Source organism: Bos mutus, chromosome 4 (assembly GCF_027580195.1).
Source record: "Bos mutus isolate GX-2022 chromosome 4, NWIPB_WYAK_1.1, whole genome shotgun sequence".
Lineage (NCBI taxonomy): Eukaryota > Metazoa > Chordata > Mammalia > Artiodactyla > Bovidae > Bos > Bos mutus.
The window spans coordinates 105,078,548-105,092,262 of record NC_091620.1 but is presented as its reverse complement, the minus strand read 5'-3'; the positions used below and the strand labels follow the sequence as shown (position 1 = coordinate 105,092,262).

Here is a 13,715-nt window from a genome sequence, read left to right as displayed (position 1 = left end):
TGACTGAGCACAGCACCCAACAGAATAGTAGGAATTTAAAGAGTAGTTCCAGGGGTTCCTGCCTCCAGGGCTCCTCAGGCTACAGGCAGGACACAGGGGGTCACAAGACTGGAGAAAGTTTCTCAAAGCAGGGGGTAGGTCTCCAGAGAGGCAAGCCACACGTCTGAGGAGAGCACCCCTGTGTGGAAACTTTGAAGCCAGGCACCCCATGACTGCCTCAAGGTCTGTTAGCTCATTACATGTTTGTCACCGCCCGGGGAGATAATCCAGATTGTTCTACCCTTGGAGTCTCTAAACAAGGAGCCGCCTCAAAGAGCACAGTCATTCCTGTTGGGGCTATAACCAGATTTCCTCAAGGGATTTACATTGGGAATGGAAAAGCCAACTTCCGCATCTGTTTTCTTCCTTTCATACTTGCACAGTAGCACTAGAGACAGACAGTCACTTCTCGCTGAGATTCAGTACATGCACAAACTCCAATCTTATAACCTTACACAGCTAGCTGGAATCGGACCCAAGCAGCTTCCAGTTCCACTACATTTCTTTTCTCTCGATGAGGATAACTATTGCTTAAATTTCCTGGATGAGCTTTTATGTATTACTTCGGTTAGACACTTTTAGGGCTCAGGTATTGACATTTAAGGGATTCCCTGGTGGCTCAGATGGTAAAGTGTCTGCCCACAATGTGGGAGAGCCGGGTTCAACCCCGGGGTCGGGAAGATCCCCTGGAGAAGGAAACAGCACCCCACTCCAGTACTCTTGCCTGGAAAATTCCATGGATGGAGGAGCCTAGTGGGCTACAGTCCATGGGGTCACAAAGAGTTGGACACGACTGAGTGACTTCACTTTCTTTTTCTCACATTAACATTTAAAAAAAAAAAGTCTGACGGAATAGTTCTTGTTCTTACACTAGTAAATGAAACCCACGAAAGGACATGAGCTTGAATTGGAATCTGACAATGTTACAAAATGCACCGATCTTTAACGAGCCCCCTCCCCCCTTTTTTTTTTGGTGGTGGTAGGCGGGGAGGTAGTTAACGAATTAAGCTTGTCTAACAGCCAGATCTGCCAGAAGTAAGATTCACTTCTTTCCCTTTCTTTTCAGGAGCTCTTCAAAGCAATCTCTGGCCATCTCACATCAGGAACTAAGCAAAGACCCCGGCGCAGGGGCGTGGGTGGGAGCAGAGCTCCAAGGACACTCACCGGCTATGGCGCCAGCTAAGAGCAGGCTTCCAGGGCTGATCTGCCCATCTTCGTTTGCAAGGGCTGCCTTCACATGAGCGTAGCACGGGAAGTAGATGGCCGAGAAAGGAATGTCCCGCAGAAAGCAAGCTTTGGCACCCTGTGTGTTTGCAAAGGAAGAGAAACCACATGAAACACATATCCCATTGAGAAGATCAAGCTTCTTTGGAACTTCCCTCAGAACAAAATATTCCTGGAGAAGACCAAATGTGTACTTACAAGCTGAAAGGGGAATGGAAAAAAGTATATATAACCCGGATTCTGCAAGTAATAAGTCAGAATTTTGTAATTTAAAATAAAGCATTTTATTGCATGGTATGAGCAAGAAGGGAGAGTTCTTCCTTATTCTCATGGTAAGATTTTGGTGAAAATGGTTTTGGAACTCTGCCTGCAACATCCTTTTAAATCCCTAACTGAGGGCAGGTCACTGGCATTTCAAGGAGGATTTGTTCTCAGAAGGTAGGCATCAACAATCAAGATGCCTCTTCGTTATACACCTGGAAGTGGGCAAATTATAGAGGTGGCAGGGCAAGGGGGTTGTTTTTTGTATTGTTTTTGAGACTCTCATGAAAATGTTGGATTTTTTCCCAGAAAAAATTACACATATGTAAAAAATTATATACCTTTTCAAGGGGTTCATGGATCCCCCAATTTATTCATGTACTTACCCTACTCTCCAGGGTCTATGAAATGTTGATAAATGCCTGTACTAAAACCTTAAAATGTTTATAATAATTCCTGTACATTTAAGAGCTCTGTGTAGAACAATTAGCAGCTAAGGCAAGGTCTTCACCAAATCATTTCTGGTGCCAAAATAATGCTATGGGGAGGCCTTGAAAATTGATGCATGCCCAGAAATATGATATAAAATTCTACCAAAAACCACAAGACATATAATGTGTTTTAGGTAGGCTAAATGGGAAGAAAGCCCCCCTTTTCAACACCATTTCTTTCACAGATTTCTAATACCTAAAAATTTTCACCAAATTGAGAGATTCTTCAAAGACAGGAATGAATCCATTCGATTCCACAGATCTAGCCAAGCCCGTGACATTTATTGAGGTCTAGTGATGTTGGATCTCGGCTATTAGCCTGATGCCAGGCTTCAGTCTGTCAAAGCTCCTTAACACTACACATCTGTTATCGTAGCCTTTCCTTCTCTAACATCCGAATTATACTCCTGACTCACACTGAGCTTGTGGGTAATAAAACCCTTAGTCTTTTTCATAGGAACTGCTATTAACATAGGTCTACTGTAACTTAATTGATTGCCCTAAACAAGTAACATAAGCAGGGCTTTATGTTTAATCCTATTAAACTTCATCCTGGTTTGGCCCATCCTTCCAAGTGGAACAAATGCTTGGAATCTGGATTCTGTCATGTTGGCTGTTCTTCAACCAACTCACCCATGGATGTGTTAATAAGCTGCCTCTGCCCACTGTGAGTACAGATATTCTAAATAAATAAATAAAGGACATATCTCTATCACATGTGGCCAATCAGCCCACACTCCTGTTAACCCCAACCTGTTAAATGACTAACTGAAAAGAAGAACCACAGCATTCATCAGAGCCAAATTCCTCATTTTATACATGTGCAAAATGATGCCCAGGACAGTTAACCTATCAACTGCATATTTATTAAGGGCCTTGCTGTTGACTTGCTCAAAGGACTTCCTTGGAGGCAGTGCCAGAGATGGGTCCAAAATGCAGGATGCTCGAGTTTTTGCCATCTCGCCCAGTTTTTTCAAGAGGAAAAAGTACAGGGTAACACCAGTATCCATGCAGCATTCAATCCTTTCCTAACGATTTGTTTTTTTAAAGATTATAATCTGGGGAGTTCCTGTGTAGGGGTAATATTGTTACTCATTTGTTTGTCTATTTTCACTTCCTCTTCCCTATTTTGCCTCCAAACCTGCCTGTAAGTTCTCTTCCCTATTTGCTCACAAGCAGAGTCTGTCCAGGAGACATTCAAATTAGATACCAAATGACCATCTCAAATTAAGATCAGTTAAAACTTCTTCATGTTTGACTCCCTCTGTATGGTTAAAAAAAGCAAAACGAAACAGTGCCATTTTACTGACTTCCTAAACAAGTCACTTTGGAGTAACTGTTTAGAGCGATGTCACTCCTCACACAAAGCTTGCTTTTTACTAATCTATTAGTTTTTAACTATTGACCTCATCTCCCGAATCTTTGCATCTATAGCACTCTAGTCTATATGCGCTGGTAATACTACTGGTAATATTTTCCCTTTAACATATTTTCCTCTCTGATTATAAAGTATTAAGTGCTGATCTCAGACAATACAGGAGAATATTAACAATTGAAAAACAGTACAACTACCATATATGTTTTGGAGCGCCACCTTCAAAAGTAATAGTAACAACCATTCCACATCTGGGATCCTGTTTCTGTGGTTCATTTACACCTTTTCTTCTCCTTCGACTCATGCTATCTGGTTTTCTTTTCTGTGGGCAAGTGAGGGGTGATATGGTCTAACACAGCCTTAGCCAAAACGCCTAAATTTCTTTTCTATATGCTGTTTCAAAAACTCCACCATCACCATGGTTTTGGCTGTCCCGTGGATTAGACCCGGTATTCTCACCTTTGTCAAGGCTTTGCAATGGCTTCCCTGTCCCATGTTCGTCTCCTGGGCAGCCTGATTCCTCTCAGTGAAAGCCTCATTCATCTGACCAGTCAAGGCACACCTATCACTCTGCATCTTCTTTGATGACGGTTAAGCTAGGCACAGCGAGCTCTTACATACCTCCTCTTCATTCATTTAAACCCAAACACCACTCTTTCAAAGTAAGTAGAAAACAGACAAGGAGTGGATTCCACACGGCCCCACACTGTCTGGCCTTCCCAGGGGCAAGGTGGTAAAGAACCCATCTGCCAATGCAGGAGCCTCAAGGGATGCGGGTTCAATCCCTGGGTCAGGAAGATTCCCTGGAGGAAAAAATGGCAACCTACTCCAGTATTCTTGCCTGGAGAATCCCATGGACAGAGGGCCCTGTCCATGGGGTTGCGGAGTCAGACACGACTGAGCACACACACATCACACTGTCTACGCCTCCTCGACGCTATCCTGAGATCGCTGCATGCTCTTCTGTCTGCCTGGATCACTGTTGCCTACTTCAGAGTACAGCCAGAAACTACATCTGATTTAATTTAGAAAACAACAAATGCCTTGGCTGTTAGGGCCTAAGACACATTCCTGGTGACACGGATTTGGCTTTGCTGAGTCGCATAGAAAACACCACAACTAAAAGGAGAAATGAGAGGCTTCGGATACACCAATATGTGATCTGAAATTAGAAACATCCCTTACTCTGACACAGAAGAGTAAGGCGAAGTGAAGAAGCAGCTGGGTTTTCCCGAGAAGGAACTCTGCCTTCCTGAAATCATGGCAATAAGCCATGTATCACTGTGAGAACAAGAGACTAACAAGAGGTGTAGTATGCTTTAAGAGATGTTTGAAAACAGTTCCAGATGACTAAGAAGAAAAATGACTTGATCAAAACACAATGAACAAACAAAACCCATCGGAGGTAAAGGCGGAGCTATACTGTGAAACATGAAAGGAAAAAATGGTCGGGAATTTGTTATCTCTTTTTCTACCAGGGATCAACCATGTGGTCAGATAAGTTACACGTGCTGGAGCCAAGGTGAGACCCTGTAAGAGGTTTTAGGTTTCTGATTATCTGAAAAAAAAAAAAAAAAAGAAGAGAAGAGGAGAATGGAAGAATAAAGATATTTTGTGGAACAGCCACCATCTCTGCTCCACAGAAGCAGGGATGTCTTGTCCACAAATGAAAACCTTTAAAAACTCTACTTTCCATTGAGTGAGTTATGAAGGGGCCCTGGGGCCTAACAGATGTACCATCTCCTGGGGCTATATGGCCGGGCGATAGAGGAGCATGGAGGAAAGTTAAAGGCGAAATCTCCCACTTCTACCAAAAAGGGTGACCAAAGGTTGCCTGCTTTGGGGCCCGCAGGGGAACAGGGGTTTGGGAATCCACAAGGAAATAATTATTAAAGTCCCAGGTAAAGTATCAAATCCAGTGCAAGTGTGAGGACTGGTGGGGACGAGGAGGTCTGTGGTCCCTGCCTTTCCTGGCACCTGCTCGGGCATCTCTTGGCAGCCCACGGCTTCTCCCTAGCCATGAGGTGCCCCTCGCCTCTCTCACATGCCAGGCGTTAAAGCCCAATTCCCAAGGAAAGCTAACTCTGAAAAGGGTTGAGGAAAAAGGCACAGACTTATTAAATTTCCCTGGTCTCCTTTCCCTACCACTTCCTTCAGGTCTAGGCACAAAGGCAGGTGCCGATTTGTAAGGCTGCCTCAGGCAACACCTGACCTGTTGCTCCCGCACCACGGAGAGAGGCCGGATGTGAGGGAGGCTTTTCAAGTTCCAGCACTGAGAATGTTTCCCAGATTCCTTGATAAATCCTTCACGTTGTGGTGAACACCCCTTCTCCCGTCCTACATCAAAACAGAAACCTGTTTGACTCAAACGCTACCTGCCCCACGTACAGTTTTTACTAAGTCGTTACCCATTCTGAACAGACAACCTTATATTTAATAATAAAAGAAAACATTCCATGCTGCCCAAAAACCTGCGTCAGCAACACAAAATTAAGTACTTTGGCCATTAAAAAATTAATAAATGACAAAGGGTGTACCACCCAAAATAAATCTTTAAATGTTCCTCCCTGTAAGAAAAATCCACAGATTTCCCTGCTCTAGACAGCTCTGCCCTCAGACATTCCCTGGCTGGCCCCGAATTTCCTTTGTACACACAGTAAAATCACTTGGGGGAAATTAATATATGAAAAATGCAATCATCAAATTTTCTTATTCTCCATTAAAGCACTCTTTCACCAAAAAGGGGAAATTATGTGTTTTTTTTTCTTCTTGTTAATAAAAGACCCACTAATAACACACAGGAACAGTAAAAGGCATCTTAGGGGAGACCTATATGTGAATGAAGTAGAATCAAAACTCAGATCTAGGTTAATTATCAACTCTGGCTCCATTCCAACCCCATATCCATCCAGAGTCTCTCGATCACCATTCTATTTGATAAGGTCTAGGAACTTCACTTATCCCCACGTTAATAGTCCATGATGGACAGGACAATTAGACAGTTTAGAGACGCTGGCCACAGCACAGCCAGGGTAAAGGAATTATTTGTTTTGCGTCTCATTTTTTTTTTTTTTTCTGATGTGAACACTATGGTGAAAGCCCAAGGGAACTTTAATCAGTTCTTAAGTTGCTGGAATCATCCACCCAAGTTTACTCTGCCAGCTCTGTCTGGCATGAAATTGTCTAAAGATGTAACACAACAGGATTTGTATTTTACACACACATACACGTTGCTATCTCCAGTGTCTTTCTCCTTCTTTGAAAGCTCTTCATCTTGGATGGTATCACACCTGCCCGATAATCCGAGGCAGGGGAAAAAATCCTGAAGGATGGTGGCTGATAAAGAAGTCAGGGCCAGGGCAGATCTTTTCACATGCTAATTCCTGCCTATTCTAGCTGCACCTACAAACAGAACTCCAAACAGACTCCTTCTAATACAGGGGAAGGTAATTACACTCACAAAGGCACCTCTGTGTCAGGGCCCGGCACCAGGAGCCAGCAGGTCTGGGAGACGGAGGCTTAACAGAGACTCCTGCAGTGAATTCACATTGTCTAACACGAGGGAAAATGCCAGACCGGGGGGACCCTGCAGCCTTCAGGCCAACAGTGGTGCACCTTGTCTGGGAAGGTTATTTAATGCTTCTGGCACCTGTAGGCAGAGCCACCCCTCTTTTCCTGCCTTCCAGGTTTAGAATTTATTTGGCATGTATAATTGTATATTTTGATCCTGGAGCTGCAAACAATGGGCGGCATGTCATGTCTTGATCCTTGAGCATTCCTCTTGGTTTCTCCCAAGCGAGTTAACCCTTGGATACTCAACCTGGCAGCACCTCTCCCACCCAGTCAAGGGACAGTTAAGGATTTGAAAAGGGTGCATTTCAGCATCTTACTGAGAAACACCACTGGCACCTTGCCTGTTATGCTGTGTCACTGGTGTTAAAGCCGAATCAACCAGTCAACAACCGGAGACTCCATGTATGTGACGCTGAAATTAACATCAACCTGTATATACAATCTCAATGCTTATTCTTTGCTTTCTTTAGTCCAGGGACTTTTAGGATATTGGTGTCTCTTTAATTTCATTGCAGTCCTAACAAAAGCACCTTGACAACTTGAGGGATTTGGGTAGGAAATGCCACACCTGTGCCAGGTGTAATTCTCTAGTCTTCTACCATTGCATGTTGCTTGGCCATCAGTGATGCTCATCATTCAGATGGGATGGAGAGCTTTACCACATGGGACTTTAGTCTCAAACACGTCTTGTCTTCTTCACAAAGCTCATCTGTAAACTATGTCCCATGTTTTCAATCTTTCTGCCCCATGTTTTCAATTTTTCTTTCCTTTCTTGCCTTCTTTGCCCCCAGCTTCTCCATGCTACTCATTTACAAGCTGCACACTCTGTTTCTAGTCCCCAGGTTTAGATCCTGAACATTTTAATACTCTGTAGTCTTCACCTTCCTCTTATATGATACTTACACATTAGACTATTTAAATTACAAGCAACTGCATCTTATGGTTATGTATTTAATTCTAGCTCAACTTACATTAAGCATTATAATTACCATTATATATAGTATTACATTTAAATTCAGGCAAAGTCATTTAGAGTAAATATTTACCACTTTCTTTGCTGTTCATCCCTTGGTCCATCTCCAAACTATCAGCTGGAATCACTTTCGTCTTACCTGAAGTGCATTCTAGAATTTCCTTTGGGAAGATTCTACCAATGATATGTTTTCAGAGTTTTGCTAGTCTAAAAAAATATCTTTATTTTACCCTGTTCCTGGAAGACATTTTCAGAGGCCACAGAATTCTAGGTTGAAAGGCTTTTTTTTTTCTGTACACACTGACAATGTCATTCAAATGACTTCCAGCTTCCTCTGTTCCTGCTTCTAAGTTAGCCAACAGTTCAACTGTTCCCCTTTAAAGACAATCTGCTTTCCTCTCCAGCCACCCTTCAGCTTCTCTTCAGCTTCAGTGTTTAGCAGCTTCATTCCGATATGTCTAGTCTGGATTAATTTATCCAGATTGGGATTTGCTGTACTTCTTGAATCTCTAGATTGATAGCTTCCAATAGTTGCAGAGAATTTTCAGCCATCATTTCCTCCTGGTTTTTGTTTATACCCATATTAAACCAGCTCACAATTCCCTGTGTACCACTCTATGTCTCTATTCCAAGTAATTCTCTTATCTTCACATTCACTAATTCTCTCTTCAGCTGCGTTTAATTGGCTGTTAAAGGCTGAATTTTAAATTTCAATCATCATAAATATTTTCACTTCTACATTAAAAAAATTCACTTTATAGTTACAATAATTTTGAAATTTTGAATCTTTGAAGGTTTAAAATGCTGTCAGGTTGCGTCTGCCACCTCTTTTTAAAGTGCCTCGTTTCCTTGTGTGATTTGAGATGTTTAAGAGCTGCTCATTTTCCTTGGAACATTATCTATGAAAATTCTTTAACATCTGAGCTCAGGGTGGGTTCCTCTTGAGAAAACTTGTGTTCTTCTCTCAGGTAGCTAGAGGCACTACCAATTCAAGGTTATTTAAAAATAAATTCCTATATCTTGAGAGCTTTCATATCACTCAAGAAACATAAATTCATGTAAACTCATGTGAGACAAGCTTGGCACTCCTGATGCTTAGGGGAAGGGTTCCCCCCTCCCCCTTCTCTCTCCCTCCACTCAGAAACAAAGCAATTTTCCATGCTGTCTAGATAGTATAAGAGAGCATTAAAAAAAAAAAAAAAGCTTTTCTACTCAACTATATTTGATTTACAAGACTGCATTAATTTTAGGTGTACAGCAAAGTGATTCAGTTACACACACACACACACACTTATGCACATCTACATGCAAGTCCTCTCAAAGAGGATGAGAAGAGGTAGACTGCATTCAAAGAAATAGTCAAAATACATCATCTCAAATGTGGCTCTATATCTGAATTCTGCCAACTCCACATCAATGGCCAGGATACTGCAAGAGCAAGAATACAGGCTGCAGAGTCAGAAACCTGGGCTCAGATCATTATTCTGCCACTTAACTACCGTATGTTGGGCAAAGTTCTTAAAATCTCTGCACCTCAAGTTCCTCTCCAAAACCAGTGAGGAACATTTGTACTGACATAAGATTTAATTTAAATCCAATGATTAATACGAAGTGCCTAGTACAAGCATCTTCAATGAAAAAAGTGATGATATAAAGATAATTACTATTATCAATGTAAAGCACACTGTCCTGTCAAACAGGAAAATATAAATAGTTGACATAGTCTTTAAAAAGCTGGCAGCTGGAGTATGACTCCTATATGGTTTCTACATGAATCACAGAGAGAGTTCTACATTTACCAGGCTAAGAGCAAATCTTCTATTTGGCAAAAGACCTAATCCTATTAAGTAAATTTAAAGTTGTTTGCTACACTGATCAGACCCCACATAGGACTCTGGCTGTCACAAGACATATCTCCTTTATTTTATATTCAATGCATATCTCTCAAGTTAGCCATCTTTTAAATACAGACCATGGTCAAAATTAGAAACCAGAGAAATGAAAGAACAAATTATAAGAAATATACCTATCACTTTTGGAAAATATATTCAGAGCCCTCTACGAACAGTAGACTGGTAGCATCGTTTCAGTACTTCTAAATATAAAGGACAGCAAATTATATTCCAAAAGTTAAGCTAAAATAAAAAAGTGTTTTGTTGAAACTAATCCTGCAGGTACTTAGCAAAAAACAAAAACAAAGAAACAACAACAAAATAAAAATACTAACTTGATAAAAATGTTTGGCTCTAGAAAAATAGGTTACCCATAGCATGAGGCTAGGAGATTCAGTTCAGTTCAGTTGCTCAGTCGTGTCTGACTCTTTGCGACCCCATGAATTGCAGCACACCCGGCCTCCCTGTGTTCTGTTATTACATACCTTTTTATAGATGAGCTTTCTTCTTTTAAAAACTATACTACCTGTTAACATTAACTTTTGAAAGAACTTTACGGCACTAAAATTATTCTCTCACCTCCCTTAACACTCATCACTCTGAAGGCAATGAGGCCACACTCATCTACATAACTCAGCACACCTCATAGAAGGTCAGCCCTCAACAAATATTTGGTGAATGAATGGAAGAATGATGAAAAAAACTAACCATTTTGTAATATTTTAAAGGATCTTTTCTAGTCCTGTTCAGCACATTCAGTTCCTTTAGGCATCATTTAATAAAAAAATATTTTTTCACAGTGTCCCATTTTATTTGCTGTTACAAGTGTAGGTACTATTATCCTCTTTTTACAGATAATGCATCTGAAATGTAGGAACAGATAGATTTTTAAAATATTTTCTTCCAGTTTATTTTCTTTTAATGCAAACTTCTAAGCACAATATGGACAATATTACATCATTTTGAATATTAGACACAAGCTCACACCACATTAGATACAAAACCTGGCTTCTTGATGTACTTGATACTCTTTAATTCCTAAAATTTTGCCTTTTAATAAGACAAAATGTCCTAAATGTTCATTTTATGGCAGATATTAATGACAAAGTTATCAGGAAGGCACACAGTTATTTTTCAGTACTATCATTTGGAATGATAGCCACTTGGCTCACTGTCAGATTATGTGTCTCTCCACAAGGCAGGCAGACTGTGAACTGCTACGTTGGTCAATGTAAGAGTTAAGGAAACAGAATTGCCTCACAATGGATAGTTTTAATTTCTATAATTTAAAGAGCTGATATAAGATCAAAGATAACGTGCTTATTCTAAACAACAAAACAAAGCAAAATTGAGTCATTCTATCTAACGTTTTCGGAGAAGGCAATGGCACCCCACTCCAGTACTCTTGCCTGGAAAATCCCATGGACAGAGGAGCCTGGTAGGCTGCAGTCCATGGGGTCGCTAGGAGTAGGACACGACTGAGTGACTTCACTTTCACTTTTCACTTTCATGCACTGGAGAAGGAAATGGCAACCCACTCCAGTGTTCTTGCCTGGAGAATCCCAGGGACGGTGGAGCCTGGTGGGCTGCCGTCTATGGGGTCGCACAGAGTCAGACATGACTGAGCAACTTCACTTTCACTTTTCACTTTCATGCATTGGAGAAGGAAATAGCAATCTACTCCAGTGTTCTTGCCTGGAGAATCCCAGGGATCGGGGAGCCTGGTGGGCTGCTGTCTATGGGGTCGCACAGAGTCAGACACGACTGAAGTGACTTAGCAGCATCTAACGTTTTAAAAAAGCATTTGGTATTAAAAGCAATTAGGGAAAAAATGATCCTTTAACTACCCTAGCCTAAACTATCACACAATCCATGGCATTTAGTGACCTCTCATCCCAGGGACGGGGGAGCCTGGTGGGCTGCCATCTCTGGGGTCGCACAGAGTCGGACACGACTGAAGCAACTTAGCAGTAGCAGCAGCAGGAGTTCTTTTTATTTCCATTTCTTTAGCAAGCGAGTGTCAACAGTGACACCAGACCTGTGCACTGCTCCGTATCTGTGCATAGCACGGAACCTTGTCTTTGGACTTCCTTGCATTATCTACCAGGCACAGGCTCTCTCTTACCTGGCTTGATATCTCTATGTGATACCTTGCATTCCACAGAGAGATTGCACTGAGTTTGAAACCCAGCCTCCCACTTCCTTATAAGGTATACCACCTTAGAAAAATTACCTAAACCCATCATGTGTTCCTTTCCTCAACTGTAACTTGGAACTGCTTAAAAACAAAACAACTATCTGCATCATAGGCTGTAAGTAATTGTTAGTCACTCAGTCATGTCCAACTCTCTTCGACCCCCTAGACTATAGCCCACTGGGCTCCTCTGTCCATGGGATTCTCCAGGCAAGAATACTGGAGTGGGTTACCATTTCCTTGTCCAGAGGATGTTCCCGACCCAGGGATCAGGCCCAGGTCTCCCGCATTGTAGGTGGATTCTTTACTGTCTGAGCCATCAGGGGAGCCCAGAATAGGCTGTAATAGGGATTAAATGATGTAAACTGTATAAAGCGCTAAGCATGATGCCTAGCTCAGAGTGAGCATTGGCCCTAAAGAGCTTGTGTGCACACATTAACACACTCACTCACACACATACACACCTAAGGCTGGACCCTGCCTCTGCCCCTCCTGAAAGTCCTAGCACCATATCTGACCCTGCTATATTTTCAGATTTTTCAAATCCTTCCATCATCAGTGACTCTTCTGTCTACAGACAGGCATGGTTCTCCCAACAAAATTAAGAAAAAACAAAAACAATAAATCTCCCAACCTCTTCTCCCTGCTAACGTTGCTGCTCGGCTCCATTTTTTCTTCCAGTTGCTATATGCTTTCCCTTTTGTTTCTCAATCTTTAGGCTGAGTGGTTTGTATCTGTGAATTTTTTCTCCTCCAGGTTTCTACCTCTGCCATTCTCCTTAAATTGATTCATGAAAGATAACTGGTGACTTCCATCTTTCAGTTCACGGGCCTTTTCTTGGACTTCAGTCCCCTGGTCTCTGCAGGACTTGAAAAGCACTCACCTCTTTCTCCTCCACTTCCAGCTCGTCACTCCTGGGGCTCCCACCTGTTCCTCCCAGTTCTCCACTGGACAGCTGTTTCTACTACCCTCTGCCCCACACTTACTTATTCCTGCACCCAAACGCGGGCCGTTGTTGAGTTCCATCATTGGTGTCCCATTGGTTTGGGGGTCGTACCCACTCTCACAGCCTCATGCACGCACATGACCCCTAAAGAACATCTCAAGCCCCCGTCCTCTGACAAGGCTCGAGCCCTACATCCAGCAGGTAGAGTAAGAACACCACCAGACGGAGTCAGGAGAAGTCTCGGTCCAGCTGTACCTCCACCTGCCAATCACCGAGCTGATTCTCCTGAGATTTCTGTGCTTTGATTCCTCAGTTATAAAGGTAACACCAAACAGAAGGTCTTTTAAGGTCTCTTGCAGCTTGTCAAATATTATGAAATTACAAAATTTACAGTATCATCATCCACCAGATGCTCAAGCCAGAAATCTGGCTTTTAATCTTCCTATACTTTTCTTGTTTCATTACTTTCCAAGACTTGGTAAGTGTAACTCTCACATACCCTTTAAATAGATCACCTCCCCCGAAAAACACACCCCCCCAACACACACACCATCACGCCCTAGTTTAGGCCATGGTCAGCCCTCCTCCCCACCATCCCCAGCCTTCCTCTTGCTCTTGAACACAGCACTCTCCACACTGATGCTGAATGACCCCTCCTCAACACAAACCGGATCATGCCGTCTGTCTCTGCCTTCTCCCTGGCTAACTACACCTCATCTTTCAATGCCATCTCCCCTTTGGAAGCCT

The 13,715-nt window shown here is 42.3% G+C and overlaps 1 protein-coding gene across 3 annotated transcripts in view; it reads right to left on the bottom strand.

The window, feature by feature from the left end:
• The window catches only part of SLC25A13 (solute carrier family 25 member 13), a 231,539-nt gene that overhangs the window by 13,995 nt on the left and 203,829 nt on the right, over window positions 1-13,715 (bottom strand). For all 3 annotated transcript variants that reach the window (XM_070369817.1, XM_070369818.1, XM_070369819.1), the window contains one exon: window positions 1,204-1,342. In XM_070369817.1, coding sequence (XP_070225918.1) covers window positions 1,204-1,342 — 139 coding nt within the window. The remainder of the gene's footprint in view (window positions 1-1,203; window positions 1,343-13,715) is intronic.